This window comes from Grus americana, chromosome 36 (genome assembly GCF_028858705.1).
Source record: "Grus americana isolate bGruAme1 chromosome 36, bGruAme1.mat, whole genome shotgun sequence".
Taxonomy (NCBI): domain Eukaryota; kingdom Metazoa; phylum Chordata; class Aves; order Gruiformes; family Gruidae; genus Grus; species Grus americana.
In genome coordinates, this window is record NC_072887.1 from 338,528 (window position 1) to 354,762 (window position 16,235).

The 16,235-nt window shown below is 63.5% G+C and overlaps 2 protein-coding genes across 2 annotated transcripts; both read right to left on the bottom strand.

Annotated features, from left to right (window-relative positions):
* Nucleotides 1-224: 224 nt before the first annotated feature.
* Nucleotides 225-3,490, bottom strand: THAP7 (THAP domain containing 7). Its single transcript, XM_054808488.1, has 5 exons — nt 3,451-3,490; nt 2,689-2,768; nt 1,846-2,001; nt 958-1,098; nt 225-865 (listed from the first exon to the last, which is right to left on the bottom strand). Exons 2-5 carry the CDS (start codon nt 2,766-2,768, stop codon nt 325-327), a joined length of 918 nt encoding a protein of 305 aa, XP_054664463.1. The 5' UTR covers nt 3,451-3,490; the 3' UTR covers nt 225-324.
* A 786-nt stretch (nt 3,491-4,276) lies between these two features.
* LOC129198801 (myosin heavy chain, embryonic smooth muscle isoform-like) lies at nt 4,277-11,737 on the bottom strand. The gene is made up of 10 exons (XM_054808403.1): nt 11,670-11,737; nt 11,022-11,072; nt 10,495-10,656; nt 10,168-10,296; nt 9,821-9,909; nt 8,332-8,428; nt 7,322-7,518; nt 6,430-6,538; nt 5,534-5,706; nt 4,277-4,556 (listed from the first exon to the last, which is right to left on the bottom strand). The coding sequence occupies exons 1-10, from the start codon at nt 11,718-11,720 to the stop codon at nt 4,277-4,279; spliced, it is 1,338 nt and encodes a 445-aa protein (XP_054664378.1). The 5' UTR covers nt 11,721-11,737.
* Between the last annotated feature and the right edge of the window lie 4,498 nt (nt 11,738-16,235).

The following is a 16,235-nucleotide window of genomic DNA, read 5'->3' on the forward strand; positions in this document are numbered from 1 at the left end:
GCCTGGGATCCCCTGTACATCCCAGACCCACACGACGCGCGCCAACTCCCCCACGACAGCATCAGCTTCTTCCTGCCCTTCCCCAGCACCCGCGAAGCCGGTTTAACCGACACAAAAAGAGCTTATTTCTCCCCGCAGCCGATTTCTGCTGGATCAGTGAGCAAAACCAGCTTGCGGACACTTTCCCGGCTCCCCCTCTCCCGGATGCGAGCTGTCCCCTTTGATTTTTTTCATAGAAAAGGTGAAATCTTTATTTACAAACCTTCCCAGCGGCACCGGGGCGGGGAAGAGGAGGAGAAGAGCCGGCCATCCGCCGGGAAACCTTCACTCGCCGTCATCGCTGAGTAGTTGCAGCTCCACTGTCCGCGGCGGGGGTTCCTTGGGGGGTCGGCGAGCCTCGAGGGGGACCCGACGTTCCCGTTGCAGCTCACCCACGCGAAGCCGGAGCCGTTGCTCCCGGCGTTTGCAGGCTTGGAGCTGCCGTTGGGCTTTGTCGAGAGCGTCCAGGGCGGCTTCGGCGCGACGTTTCCAGAGCAGGGCGCTACCCACCTGGTAGCTGTGCTCGCTCTGGATGTACGCACCAGCCGGCGGCGGCAGCCGTAACATATAGAGGGAGGGGGAGACGGGACGGGGGGGTGCTGGGGGGTCACCCTCGGGGAGAGCTGGGGTGGCCGTGGCTTCCTCGTCCCCTGTGGCCACCAAAAGGCTGTCCGGGAGGGGACCCCGGGCACCCGAGGGGCCAGGAAGGGCTGGGACACCCCCGTGGTCACCGGCTGGGGGGGCACCGGGGTCTTCGCCTTCGCGGGGGAAGCAGGAGACGTCGGCGGTGAAGGGGGGGTCGGGTGGGGAAGGGGTGGGGTCCCGCCTGCACGGGGAAAGGAGAGGTTAAATTTGGGGGGGACGACACACGACCCAGTGGCAACTTGTGTCACCCCCCACCCACCCCCTGGGACTCACCTCCACCTCCTGGTGGCCCGGGGGGGTTTTGGGGTGTCACTCTCGGGCGGGGGGGGCTTTGGCTTGGTGGCCCGGGGGGGTTTGGGGGAGGCCGACTCGAAGACGGTGGGTACGGCCCCTTCCTTCAGACGGTGGTAGCCGCTGTGGGGGGGTGGGGAAAAAAAGGGGGGGGGTGTCAGTGGGTGCACATGGGGCATCTGGGGGGGGTCCCCAGGGCCATCAGTGTTCTTGGGGGGTCCCAAAACCAGGTGGGGTCTCAGGGTGCTTTGCAGCCCTAGGGGGTCCCCAAAAGCCCTGGGGGGTGCCCCCAAGCTCTAAAAAAAAATTTAGGGAACCTCAAAAGCCTTTGAGGGGGGGTCCCCAAAATGCCCGGGGGGGGTCCCTGGGGGTATCCACAACCCACAGGGGCTCTTGGGTGCCCTAAATCCCCGAGGGGAAATGGGGGGGGCTTCTAAACCCCCAGGATGCTCCATAACCCCCAGGTTTCTGGGGTGCCCCCAAGAACTTGGGGGTGTGGGGGGTGTCCCTGGGGTCCCCCCAAGAACTTGGGGGTGTGGGGGGCGTCCCTGGGGTTGCCCCAAAGCTCTAGGAGAAGGTTTGTGGGCGTCGGGGTGTCCCTAAAAGCCTTGGCGAGGGGTACTTGAGGGTGACCCAGAACCCCCCCAAAACGCGGGGACCCCCCAGCAACACTGGGGGTGGGAAACTGGGGGCTGGGGGGGCTGTTCAGAACAAACCATTTCCACTCACGGCGGGGGGAGGGCCAGAACATGCTAATCCCCAGCCTGGAGGAGTCCGTTTAAACTCAAAGCGGAGGGGTGTCATTAATTAAGCCGACCCATTCTCTGAAGTTGGGGGGACACACACCTCGTTAGGTGCCTCGTTAGTTACCTGAAGCCAACTATCTCGAAGCAGCTCTTCTCGAAGTGCTGGGAGCAGAAGTAGATGTACTTGGAGGCCGGGTCCCAGCGTCCCTCCCCACTGGCGTCCCGACGGCGGCTGTTCTCCAGCCACAGCGCCCGCCGGGGGTTGTCCTTCTTGGGCAGCCTTGGAGGGGGGACACGGGGGACAGACACAAGTCACCTGTGAGGTGGCGGCCTCAAATCCCCCCCCAAACATGGGTTTTGTAAGGTTGGAGGAGGGCCCCCCCATGCACCTGCAAATGGAACGGTCCGGGGAGGCCTAGTTAAAGGGGTTGGGCTAAACCATTCCTAAAATGGGGGGGGGGCACAAGTGATGCGAACTATTGCAGGGGTGGGTGCACCTGGGCCAGCCCATTCCTAAAGGGGGGGGGGCACACCTGGGCCAAACCACTGCTAAGAGGGGGGACACACCCGGGACAGCCCATTGCTAAAGGAGGGGGGGACACACCTGGGACAGCCCATTGCTAAAGAGGGGGGAAACCTGGGCCAAATCATTGCTAAGGTGGGGGGGCATACCTGGGCCAAACCATTGTTAAAGGGGAAGGACACACCTGGGACAGGCCATGCTAAAGGAGAAGGGACACACCTGGGCCAGCCCATTGCTAAAGGAGGGGGGACACACCTGGGCCAAACCATTGCTAAAAGTGTGTGGGGGGGTGACAAATGAAGCATGAAAGAGGTGAAAAAGCACCCAAATAAAATCATCACAAGCAGAACTGGGGAGCACCCCCTCGATCAGACCACTTTGGGGGGGCAATGAAGAGGCCAATGGGGGGGTCCAGCCCCCCAGAGGGGGTGTGGGGGCACCCACCGGTGGAAGGAGATGCCTCGGTTGCGGGTCTCCCGAGTGTCGCGGGTGCAACAGCCGGCGGCAGAGCAGTGACGGGGCATCTGGGGGGGCAGAAGCGGGGGGGAGGTGAGAAGAAACTCCGGCAGGAGCCCCCCCCCCAAAATCCAATTCCCCCCATGTGCCACCCAACCAGCCAGATGCTTAGACCCCCCAACTGCCCCCCCAACCCCCGCTGCCCCCCAAATCCCTGTGCTTCCCCCTCGAGCACCAGAAGCCCCCCATGAGCCCCCCCCAAATCCCCATGCTCCCCCACCAGCTCACCCCTAAATGCTCCCCCCAAGCCGGTCCTTGCCCCCAAAGATACCCCAGCCCCACAGGTCCCCCCCCTCCTCGAGCCACCACAGAGGCCTCCAAGCTGCCCCAGAGCCCCAGCTGCCCCCCCACCCACGGGTGCCCCCCCCCTCCCCGGGCCATGAAGTCACTGGGAAGTGGGGGGGGGTGGGGTGGGGTGGGTGTCCGGGACGAGGGTCCCCCCCCCGGGATGGGGACGTCGACACACCAGATGACGTCACGAGGAGGTAGGTCACCCCGGGGGGCCGTTGCTAAGGGCCCTTCGCGGGGGCCGCCGTTGCTAAGGGGGGGCCGGAAGGGGCGGGCCCACAGCCCCCCCCCCCCTCCCGGGGGCCGGACACTTCCCCCCCCCCCCCCCCATCCCATGGGGCCGGGCCGGTTCCCGGGGCCGATTCTCGGGGCTTTTTCCCTGCGGCCCGGGCGCGGCCTCACCTCGGCGCTCCCATCCCGCCGCCCCCTCCGCCCGCCGCAACTGTCGCGATAATCCGCGAGACTGCCAGCCCTCGCGAGAGCGCCCCGCTCCGCCTCCCCGCCCCTTCTTTCCACCTGATTGGCTGCGACTCGGCAGACTTTCTCCTCACTGGCTGCGACGCGGCGGAGGGCGGAGCGTCCGTCCCCGCCCCCTGCGCCCGCTGCCATTGGCCAGGCTCGCCCCGCCCCGTCCTTATTAGTTATGCAAGCCCCGCCCCTCTGCCGCGGGCGTTTCAAGGGCCTCCCCCGACCAGGTTTAGTGGTGTTTCAAGGCCCCCCCCATAGGGTCCCTATATAAGGGGGGGGGGGTGAGACCCCCCCCAGTTGGGGTAAAGAGGGTTTCAAGGTCCCCCCAACAAGGTTTTGGGGTGTTTCAAGGCCTCTCCCAACCAGGGGTATTTTGAGACACCCCCCCCCAAAATGCATTTCCAGGGGTTGGGATACCCCAAAAGGGGGTCGGGGCAACTTTTAAGGCCCCCCCCAGTGTTTTGGGGAGAGTTTCAAGGCTCCCCCTGACATGGGCTCTACGAGTGTTTTAAGCCACCTACCCCCCCCCCCCAACCTGGGTCCCTCAGGGCCACTCCAGGGCAGATCCATCTTAAAGGCACTTTAATGAGTATGGTCAAGCCCCGCCCCCAAAAGCCCCGCCCCCGAATAAGCCCCGCCCCTACTGCTAGAGGTGGGGGGGTCCCTGGGGGCAGTTTCTAGGGGCTCCTTGGGACCGAAGATACTTTCAGGACCGGTCCCCAGGGGCGGTTTGAGGGTCCCCTCCGTACTGGAGGTGGTTTCAAGGCTCCCCCCCAGCACTGGGGGTGGTTTCTAGGCTCCCCCCGGGGCCGAGGGTGGTTTCCAGGCCACCCCCAGGACCAGCAGCCTTTTGGTGGGTCTCCCTGGGGACAGTTTCCAGGCCCCCCCTGGAGCTGGGGGCAGTTTCGAGGAGCTCCCTGAGGGTCCAGGGAGGGGACCCACTGTCCTCGCTGTCCTCGCTGTCCTCGCTGTCCTCGCTGTCCTCGTCCTCCTCCCGCAGCATGCGGCGCACCATGCGGGACAGCGTCAGCGGGTCGCACCTGGGGGAGGATTTGGGGTGGGCCCCGGAGCCCCCTGCTATCCCATAATACCCCATACAGAGCCCCCTGCTATGCTGTAATGCCTCATGCAACTCCCCCAGAGCCCCCCGCTACCCCATAATACCCCATAACAGCCCCCCGCTATCCCATAATACCCCATACAGCCCCTCCCAGGCCCATAGGGCACTATGGGGTCTATAGGGTCTACTGGGGGGCGTGGTGGTCTATAGTGAACTATAGGGTGCTATAGGGTGCTATAGGGTCCCATAGGGGAGGTATAGGGGGGCTACAAGGAGGCTACACAGATCTATAGGGTGCTATAGGTGCCCATAGGGTGCTATAGGGACACATAGGGTGCTATAGGGTCCCATAGGGGAGGTATAGGGGGGCTATAAGGAGGCTATACAGATCTATAGGGTGCTATAGGTGCCCATAGGGTGCTACAGGGACACATAGGGTGCTATAGGGTCCCATAGGGGAGGTATAGGGGGGCTATAAGGAGGCTATACAGATCTATAGGGTGCTATAGGTGCCCATAGGGTGCTATAGGGACACATAGGGTGCTATAGGGTCCCATAGGGGAGGTATAGGGGAGGCTATAAGGAGGCTATACAGATCTACAGGGTGCTATAGGTGCCCATAGGGTGCTACAGGGACACATAGGGTGCTATAGGGTCCCATAGGGGAGGTATAGGGGAGGCTATAAGGAGGCTACACAGATCTATAGGGTGCTATAGGTGCCCATAGGGTGCTACAGGGACACATAGGGTGCTATAGGGTCCCATAGGGGAGGTATAGGGGGGCTATAAGGAGGCTATACAGATCTATAGGGTGCTATAGGTGCCCATAGGGTGCTATAGGGACACATAGGGTGCTATAGGGTCCCATAGGGGAGGTATAGGGGGGCTATAAGGAGGCTATACAGATCTACAGGGTGCTATAGGTGTCCATAGGGTGCTATAGGTGCCGGCGCCCACCTGAGGCGAGCCCGCAGGGCGGCCACATGGCGCGCGGTGGCCGCGGCTCCGTCCCCGACGTCCTCGAGCGCCTGGCGCAGTCGGTGGCCCTGGGCTCGTGCACGGGCCGTCCCCGCGGCCACCGCGGCCACCCGCTCGCCCAGCGCCCGCCCTGACGCCTCCACAGCCTGCGCCTGCGGGACACGGGTGGGGCGTGGGGACATGGGGCATGGGGCGTGGGGACATGGGGCGTGGGGACACGGGTGGGGCGTGGGGACACGGGGCGTGGGGCGTGGGGACACGGGGTGTGGGGTGTGGGGACATGGGGCATGGGGCGTGGGGACACGGGGTGTGGGGTGTGGGGACATGGGGCGTGGGGACACGGGTGGGGCGTGGGGACACGGGGCATGGGGCGTGGGGACACGGGGTGTGGGGACACAGGGTGTGGGGCGTGGGGACACGGGCCGTGGGGCGTGGGGACACGGGGTGTGGGGACACGGGGTGTGGGGACACGTGTGGGGACACGTGTGAGGCGTGGGGACATGTGTGGGGTGTGGGGACATGTGTGGGGTGTGGGGACATGTGTGGGGTGCGGGGACGTGTGGGCTGTGGGGACACGTGTGGGGTCTGGGGACACAGGGTGTGGGGTCTGGGGACATGTGTGGGGTGTGGGGCCACGTGTGGGGTCTGGGGTCTGGGGACACGGGGTGTGGGGCGTGGGGCCACGTGTGGGGCATGGGGATGTGGGGTGACACGGGGATGTGGGGCAGGAGGACATGGGGTGTCGCAGGGTGACGGGGGGGTGACGTGGGGTGACGCCTCCGCACCGCCCTCCCCCCCCCACCCATGGAGCCACACACGTGATGTCACACGCCCCCCCCACCCCGTGATGTCACGCGTGGGTGATGTCACCCCACCTGCAGGCGGTAGCGCTCCCCCCGCAGCCGCTGCTCCTCCGCCTCCGCCAGCAGCAGCCGCAGGCGCCGCCCCGCTGCCCGCGCCGCCCGGCTCAGCGCCGCCCGTGCCCTGCACCCATGGGTGCCCCACGTCACCCCACGGCACCCATAGGGTGACCCACGGCACCCCGCCTCCCCCACCCGCACCCATGGGCACCCTGGGTCACCTGGTGGGGCCCCGTGGGACCTGCTGTCACCCCACAGCACCCGTGGGTACCCCGTGTCACCCCACGGCACCCCACAGCACCCACGGGTGCCCCACGGCATCCAGTAGCACCCGTGGGAAAGCCGTGGGGGGACCTTGGGGACACGGTGGGCACACTGGGACAAACTTGGGCCACCCTGGGACCATCTTGGATCAACCTGGGACCATCTAGGGACCATCTTGGACCACCTTGAGGACACCCAGGACCACCCTGGGTCACCCTGAAGCCACCTTGGACCACCCTGGGGACACCGAAGACCACCCTGGGGTCACCTTGGGCCACTCTGGGACCATCTTGGACCACCGTAGGACACCCTGGGATCACCTTGGGACCATCTTGGACAACCCTGGGGCCACCCTTGGGCCACCCAAGACCACCTTGGGGTCACCTTGGGCCACCCTGTGACCATCTTGGACCACCCTGGGCCACCTTGGACCACCCAAGACCACCCTAGGACACTCGGGGGCCACCCAAGACCACCCTGGGGCCACCCTGTGACCATCTTGGACCACCCTGGGGCCACCCTGGGACCACCCTGGGGCCACTCTGGGGCCACCCAAGACCACCCTGGGGCCACCCTGGGACCATCCTGGACCACCCAAGACCACCCTGGGGCCACCCAAAGCACCCCGGGTCCCCTGGCTCACCCGGCCTCGCGGTGCAGGAGCTCCTGGAGGTGGAGGCAGCGGGCGCGCAGGGTGGCCTCAGCGGGACCCGGGGGCACCCTTGGGTGCTGCAGTCGCCCCCGCAGCACCCGCTGCTCCTGCTCCAGCCGGGCCCGCGCCCCCGCCGCCTCCCGTGCCTCTGCCCCCGCCGCCACCAGCGCCCGCTGCAGCTCCTCCGCCTGCACCCAACGGTGGCACCCGTGGGGGGTCAGCACCCACCCTGGTGGCACCCGCAGTACCCACAGAGCATCTGTGGCACCAACAGCACCCACACAGCACCCACAGCACCCACCAGTGCCCTAACACCTGCACCCACAGCACCCACAAGTGCTCCCACAGCACCCACACCTGCACCCACAGCACCCACAGCACCCACACAGCACCCATGTCTGCACCCCCAGCACCCACACCTGTACCCACAGCACCCACAGCACCCACAGCACCCACACAGCACCTGCAGCAGCACTCACAGCACCCACACCTGCACCCACAGCACCCACACAGCACCCACGTCTGCACCCACAGCTGCACCCACAGGTGCTCCCTATGCCCCCATAGGTGCCCCCTCAGCTGTATGGCCCCCATAGGTGCCCCCATGCCCTCCCCGCACGTTCACCCACACGTCCCTCCATACGTCCCCCCCGTGCCCCCCATCCCGCCATACATTCCCCTATAGGCACCCTCACGTTGCCCCCCCCCCCGTGCCCATAGGTGCCCCACACATCCCACCTTACATCTCCATAGGTCCCTCGCATCTCCCCCCTGCATACCCCTATAGGTCTATATGTCCCCCCTATACATCCTGCCATACGTGTTCCCCCCATGCCCATAGGTGCGTCCCCACGTCCCCCCTTAATGTCCCTCTGGGTGCCCCATCGGTGCTCCCATGCCCCCCATACATCCCCCATAGCTGCCCCCCCATGTCCCCTATAGGTGCCCCCCCCCGTGTCCCCTATAGGTGCCCCCCTATGGCCCCTATAGGTGCCGCTGACCTGGGCCTGCCGCTGGTGCAGTCGCTGCTGCAGCGCCCGGTTCTGCTCCCGCAGCTCCGCCAGCGTCGCCTGCAGGTCCCCGGGGTCCCGGCCCCCCCTGCACCCATAGCAGCTATAGGGGCCGGGGGGTGGGGGGCATGGGGACCGCGGGGGGTATAGGGGACACGCGGGGGGGGGGGCTATAGGGGATGCACCATGGGGCTATAGGGACACAACATAGGGGTTATAGGGGATGCACCGGGGGGCTATAGGGGACACACTGTGGGGGCTATAGGGGATGCAGTGGGGGGGCTATAGGGGACACAACATAGGGGCTATAGGGGATGCACCGGGGGGCTATAGGGGACATACCATGGGGGCTATAGGGGACACGCTATGGGGGCTATAGGGGACATGCTATGGGGGCTATAGGGGACACACCATGGAGGCTATAGGGGACACACTGTGGGGGCTATAGGGGACATACCATGGGGGCTATAGGAGACACGCTATGGGGGCTATAGGGGACACACTATGGGGGCTATAGGAGACACGCTATGGGGGCTATAGGGGACACACTATGGGGGCTATAGGGGACATGCTATGGGGGCTATAGGGGACACACCATGGAGGCTATAGGGGACACACTGTGGGGGCTATAGGGGACACACCATGGGGGCTATAGGAGACACGCTATGGGGGCTATAGGGGACACACTATGGGGGCTATAGGGGACATGCTATGGGGGCTATAGGGGACACACCATGGAGGCTATAGGGGACACACTGTGGGGGCTATAGGGAACACACCATGGGGGCTATAGGAGACACGCTATGGGGGCTATAGGGGACATACCATGGGGGCTATAGGGGACACGCCGTGGGGGCTATAGGGGACACACCATGGGGGCTATAGGGGAAATACCATGGGGGCTATAGGGGACATGCTATGGGGGCTATAGGGGACACACCGTGGGGGCTATAGGGGACACACCATGGGGGCTATAGGGGACATACCATGGGGGCTATAGGGGACACACCAAGGGGGCTATAGGGGACACACTGTGGGGGCTATAGGGGACATGCTATGGGGGCTGTAGGGGAAATACCATGGGGGCTATAGGGGACATACTATGGGGGCTATAGGGGACACACCATGGGGGCTATAGGCGACATACCATGGGGGCTATAGGGGACATGCTATGGGGGCTATAGGGGAAATACCATGGGGGCTATAGGGGACATACCATGGGGGCTATAGGGGACATGCTATGGGGGCTATAGGGGACACACCATGGGGGCTATAGGCAACATACCATGGGGGCTATAGGGGACATGCTGCGGGGGCTGTGCCACGGGCCCTATAGAGGGGACACTGTAGGGGCTGTAGGGACACACTCGGGGCTATAGGGACAGGCCATGGGCTCTATAGGGGACATGCCATGAGGATGCCCTATAGACGATGTATATAGAGCTTTGTGGGCGTGGCCAGGGAGGGGCGGGCAACTCACGCGGGGCTGGGTGGGCGTGGCACGTGGGCTGCCACGTCATCGCGCTCCCGCTCCGCCTGCCGCCGGGCGTGCTGGGCTGCCGCTACCGCCTGGGGGCGGGGCCAGCATTGGACACGCCCCCAAGGGAAGCCCCGCCCACCACACCCCAGCACCCCCAGACCCGCTCCTGTAGCCCCGCCCCCTTGTTCCTTAGCCCCACCCCTTGTTCCTTAGCCCCGCCCCTCTTTTAGCCCCGCCAATCCGTGCAATGGCCACGCCCCGTTCTCTCATAGCCCCGCCCCCGAGGTCGCTTAGCCCCACCCCTAAACCTTTAGCCCCGCCCTCACCCCGGCCTTAGCCCCGCCCACCTGCCGCAGCCGCTCCAGCTCCGCCTCCCTGACGCGACGCCGTGACTCCGCCTCCTGCGCCCGGAGCTCCGCCCCTGCCCGCGCGGCACGTGCAGCCTCCAGCTCCGCCCACAGCTGATGCCCCGCCTCCTGGAGGCGGGGCCGTGTAAGGGCGGTGCCCCAGGCCACACCCACCCAGCAGGCCCCGCCCCCTGGCACCAACTCCTCTCACAGACCCCGCCCCCACAGAGCCAAAGCCCCGCCCACCCTCTGACCACGCCCCTCAGATGCCCCCGCAGCCACGCCCCTGCCCGAGGCTCCGCCCCCCTCAGGCCCAGCCCCGCCCACCTGCTGCTGGCGCAGGCGCTCATAGGCCCGGTCTCGTGCCCGATAGGCTCCGCCCACCCGGGCCTGGGCTCCGCCCACCGCTATCTCCAGTGCCCGCAGGGCCCCGCCCGCTGCCAGGCTCCGCCCCCGCTCCTCCACCAGGCTCCGCCCCAGCGCTGCCACCTGCCGGGGCGGGAACAGGCTGTGAGTGACAGCTCCCAGGCCCTGCCTCCAGGTGATGGACAGCTCCCAGGCCCCGTCCCAAGGATGACTGACAGCCCCGCGCTCCACCCCCCATGGTGATGGATGGTTCCAATCCCACCTCGAGGGTGATGGACAGCCCCATGCCCCGCCCACCAGGGTGATGGACAGCCCCATGCTCCACCCACCAGGATGATCAACACCCCCACGCTCCGCCCACCAGGGTGATGGACACCCCCATGCCCCGCCCACCAGGGTGACAGACAGCCGCCCCGCCCACTGGGACGATGTGCTAGCCTGTGACTGACAGGTGCTGGCCCCGCCCCACCCCTCAAGGCCCCGCCCACCTGGTTGCTGAGGTCACGAAGCTCCTCCTCCAGCTCCCGCCTGTGCTCTGCCTGGGGTGGGGGGGGCAGCGCAGGGACCGGGGGGGTCCCTTTGAGCCCCTTGGGGGGTGGGGGGGGGAGGGGACAGAGCCCGGGTGCCTTCTCACGGTGGGGGGAGGGGAGGGCTCCCTGGGTTCCCCTCCCCCGCCCCGTGCCCTAATTCCCACCAGGCTCTGGCCCGGGGCCCGGGGGGCCGGCGAGGGGCTCGCGGAGGCGTGGGGTCCCCTGGGTAAGTCGGGGGGGGGTGGGGAGCGCGGATGCCTGGGTCCCCTGGGGGGGGGGGGGGGGCAAATGTCTGGATACCATCCACCCTCCCCCCAGACCCCAGGGTGCCCCCAGGGGGGGTTGAGGCTTCCCTGGATGCCTGGGTCCTCCCCGCAACATTTGGGGCCCCCCTAAAACATGGGGCCCCCCGGATACCTGGGTCCCCCCAACATCTGTGGGTCCCCCCCCAACACCTGGGTTCCCCCCAAAACCTGGGTCCCCCCCCCAGCACCTGGGTCCCCCCGAACATCTGGGTCCCCCCTCCCCCAGACACCTGGGTGCCCCCCCAAAACCTGGGTGTCCCCCCAACACCTGGGTCCCCCCCAACCCCTGGGTGCCCCTCACCTGCACCAGCCTGGTGGGGCCATGTTGTCCCCCATCACCCTCGTCCGCCATGGTACAAACGGGGGGGGGGGGGGGCAGCCTGGAACAACAGAGACCCTGGGGAGACCCTACAATAACACAACCCCCCCTGCACCCCCCAAGCAGCGGCAGCCCGGACCCCTGGGTGCCCCCAGCAGGACTCGGATGCCTGGGGGGGGTGCCCGGCCGCCTGGGTCCCCTCACCTGCCGTGGGTCCGTCCCTGCGATGCTGAGCCCGGGACCGTGGGAAGTCCCTGTGCCACCCACGCCGCGGGCACAGGAGGACGGAGGCGTCCGGGCACCTCCTCCCCCCAGGCTCTACCCGCCCATCCCTCCGGGCACCCAGATGTCCGAGGAGATCAGTTCAGCTCCACCAACCTCAACCCTTGGGCATCACCACCCGCCCTTGCCGGAGGGATTCGAGAGTCCTGGCACCTCCCCAGGGCACCGAAGAATCCGGGCACCTCCCCAGGGCACCCAGGGATCCGGGTACCCCCCGAAAGGAAGTAGGTGTTGGGGTATTCCCTGGATGGTGGGAACGACGGCGATGTCATACCACCACCTGCGACATCACGGTGCCAGCTCAGATGCCGTAGCGGGAAGGAAAGCCCAGGTAGGGAAGGGCCAAGGGGGGGTGGATGAGGCTGTGGGAGCAGCTGTGATGTCACGGTGATGGCATCACAGGGAGAGGAGAGTGTGGTGGAAGTGATGTCACCGCCGGGAGCCTGTGACTGACCAACATGCCCATGGGGGAAAAGGGGTCAGGGGACCTTCCTGGTGGGTACACAGCTGCAGCAGGGGGGGTCATTGTGTCATACAAATGGCTGTCCCTGAGGTAATCTGTACGGAGTGATGTCAGCATGGGTCAAAATGGAGAAACACAGGGTGACACGGGTCAATACAGATGGACATGGGTCAACACAGGTCAAAACGGATCAATGGGGATCAACATGGGTCAACACAGGTCTACACGGGTCAAAATGGAGGAACAGAGCATGACGTGGGTCAACACAGATCAGCATGGATCAACACAGGTCAACAACATGGACCAGCAGAGATCAGCACGGGTCAACACGGGTCAATCCAGAGCAACGGGGGTCAAGTCAACTCAAGGAGGATCAACAGCAACATGGGTCAGCAGGGATCAGCGCAGGTCAACATGGGTCAACACGGATCAATGTGGGTCAACAAGGGTCAACAAACACAGATCAACATGGGTCAATACCGACTGATGTGGGTCAACATGGAGTGACACGGGCCAACACGGGCCAACACAGGTCAAAAAACATGGGTCAACACATATTAACACTGGATCAACACGGGTCAACACAGATTGACACGTGTCAACACAGATGAACACAGGTCTATATGGGTCAAAATGGAGCACCACAGAGTGACATGGGTCAACATGGGTCAACATGGATCAGTACAGAGCAACATGGGTCAACATGGGTGTTTTGGGTTTGGGTGGCAAGGTTTTGGTAGCGGGGGGTGCTACAGGGGTGGCTTCTGTGAGAAGCTGCTAGAAGCTTCCCCTCTGTCTGACAGAGCCAATGCCAGCCAGCTCCAAGACGGACCCGCCGCTGGCCAAGGCCAAGTCCATCAGCGATGGTGGTAGCACCTCTGGGATAACAGAGTTAAGGGAAAAAAAAAAAAAAGTAGTGGCAGCTTTTGCATCCAGAGAGAGGAGTGAGAAGATGTAAGAAACTCTGCAGACACCAAGGTCAGTGCAGAAGGAGGGGCAGGAGGTGCTCCAGGCGCCAGAGCAGAGATCCCCCTGCAGCCCGTGGTGAAGGCCATGGTGAAGCAGGCTGTCCCCCTGCAGCCCATGGAGGAAGGATGAGGGGGTGTAGAGATTTCACCTGCAGCCCATGGAGGACCCCACGCCAGAGCAGGTGGAGGCACCTGAAGGAGGCTGCGGCCCGTGGGAAGCTGTGGTGGGTTGACCCTGGCTGGAGGCCAGGTGCCCACCAGAGCCGCTCTCTCACTCCCCTCATTCACTAAACAGGGGAGAAAAGGCATAACGAAATGCTTGTAGGTCGAGATAAGGACAGGGAGAGATCACTCACTAATTGTTGTCACGAGCAAAACAGACCAAACTTAGAGAGTGAATTCATCTAATTTATTACTAGGTAAAACAGAGTAGAGGAATGAGAAAATAAAATCAACTCTTAAAACACTTCCCCCCACCCCTCCCATCTTCCCGGGCTCAACTTCACTCCCGGCTTCAACCTTCCCCCCTCAGCGGCACAGGGGGACGGGGAATGGGGGTTACGGTCAGTTCATCTCACGGTGTTTCTGCCGCTTCTTCAACCTCAGGGGGAGGACTCCTCTCGTCGTTCCCCTGCTCCAGCATGGAGTCCCTCTCACGGGGTGCAGACCTTCAGGAGCAAACTGCTCCAGCGTGGGGTCCCCCACGGGGTCACAAGTCCTGCCAGCAAACCTGCTCTGGCGTGGGCTCCCCTCTGCACGGGTCCACCGGTCCGGCCTGGAACTTGCTCCAACGTGGGCTTCCCACGGGCCACAGCCTCCTTCAGGTGCCTCCACCTGCTCCGGCGTGGGGTCCTCCATGGGCTGCAGGTGGAATCTCTACACCCCCTCATCCTTCCTCCATGGGCTGCAGGGGGACAGCCTGCTTCACCATGGCCTTCACCACGGGCTGCAGGGGGGTCTCTGCTCCGGCGCCTGGAGCACCTCCTCCCCCTCCATCTGCACTGACCTTGGTGTCTGCAGAGTTTCTTACATCTTCTCACTCCTCTCTCCGGCTGCAAAAGCGCTCTCTCTCTAAGTGTTTTTCTTCTTCTTAAATATGTTATCACAGAGGCGCTGATTGGCTTGGCCCTGGCCAGCGGTGGGCCCGTCTTAGAGCCGGCTGGCATTGGCTCTATCAGACACAGGGGGAGCTTCTAGCAGCTTCTCACAGAAGCCACCCCTGTAGCCCCCCTGCTACCAAAACCTTGCCACGCAAACCCAACACAGAAGCCCACGCTGGAGCAAGCTCCTGGCAGGACCTGTGGACCCGTGGAGAGAGGAGCCCACACCAGAGCAGGTTTGCTGGCAGGACTTGTGACCCTGTGGGGGACCCATGCTGGAGCAGTTTGCTCCTGAAGGTCTGCACCCCATGGGAGAGATCTGTGCTGGAGCAGTTCGTGAAGGACTGTAGCCTGTGGGAAGGACTCACGTTGGAGAAGTTCATGGAGGACTGTCTCCCGTGAGAGTGACCCCACGCTGGAGCAAGGAGGAGTGTGAGGAGTCCTCCCCTGAGGAGGAGGAAGCAGCAGGGATGGGGAGTGAAGTTGGGCCCAGGAAGAAGGGAGGGGTGGGGGGGAGGGGTTTTAAGATTTGGGGTTATTTCTCGTTATTCTGGTTTCTGGGTAATTAGATGAATTTTTCCTAAGTTGAGTCTGGTTTGCCCATGACGGTAATTAGTGATCAATCTCTCCCTGTCCTTATCTCGACCCACCAGCCTTTCGTTATATTTTCTCTCCTCTGTCCAGCTGAGGAGGGGAGTGATAGAGCGACTGTGGTGGGCACCTGGCCTTCAGCCAGGGTCAACCCACCACAAAGGGTTAACAAGGTTGAACACTGCATCAACATGAGCCACCCCAGAGTGACATGGGTCAACATGGGTCAACATGGATCAGTACAGGTCACCATGGGTCAACAAAGTTCAACAAGGTTCAACACTGCATCAACAGGAGCCACCCCAGAGTGACATGGGTCAACATGGGTTGACATGGGTCAACAAGGTTCAGCACCGCATCAACATGAGCCAACACAGATTGACACGGGTCAACACGGATGAACACAGGTTTATATGGGTCAAAATGGAGCACCACAGAGTGGCATGGGTCAACATGGATCAGTACAGGTCTACATGGGTCAACATGGGTCAACGAGGTTCAACACTGCATCAACATGAGCCACCACAGATTGACACAGGTCAACATGGAGTGGCATGGGTCAACATGGATCAGCGCAGGTCTACATGGGTCAACACGGGTCAAAATGGAGCAAGACAGAGTGACACGGGTCAACATACATCAACATGGATCAATGTGGGTCAACACATGGGCCAGCATGGGTCAAGAAACATGGGTCAACAGAGTGACATGGGGCAGCATGGGCCAACATGGGCCAACACAGGTCAAGAAACATGGATCAACACAGGCAGACATGGGTCAACATGGAGTGACACAGGTCGCCGTGGGCCAACACGGGCCAACACAGGTCAACATGAGTCAACACGGGTCAACATGGGTCATCATCAGCCAACATCACCCCACCACATGGGACAGCCACAAGTATTGGGTTGCAGAGGGCGGAGCTCTGACACAGCCATGATGTCATCACGGGGGCAATGAATGATGTCAGAGACAGAAGGGAATCAACATGAGAAGTCAGGCCATGCCAGGGCCAGGAAGTGACATCATCAGTAGGCAAGAAGTGACATCATTCACAGAGTAGGATGATTATGCCTAACAGAGCAATCTCTGATGTCACCAAGGGCCCAGGAAATGACATCATCAGCTTACCAGGATGCGTGAC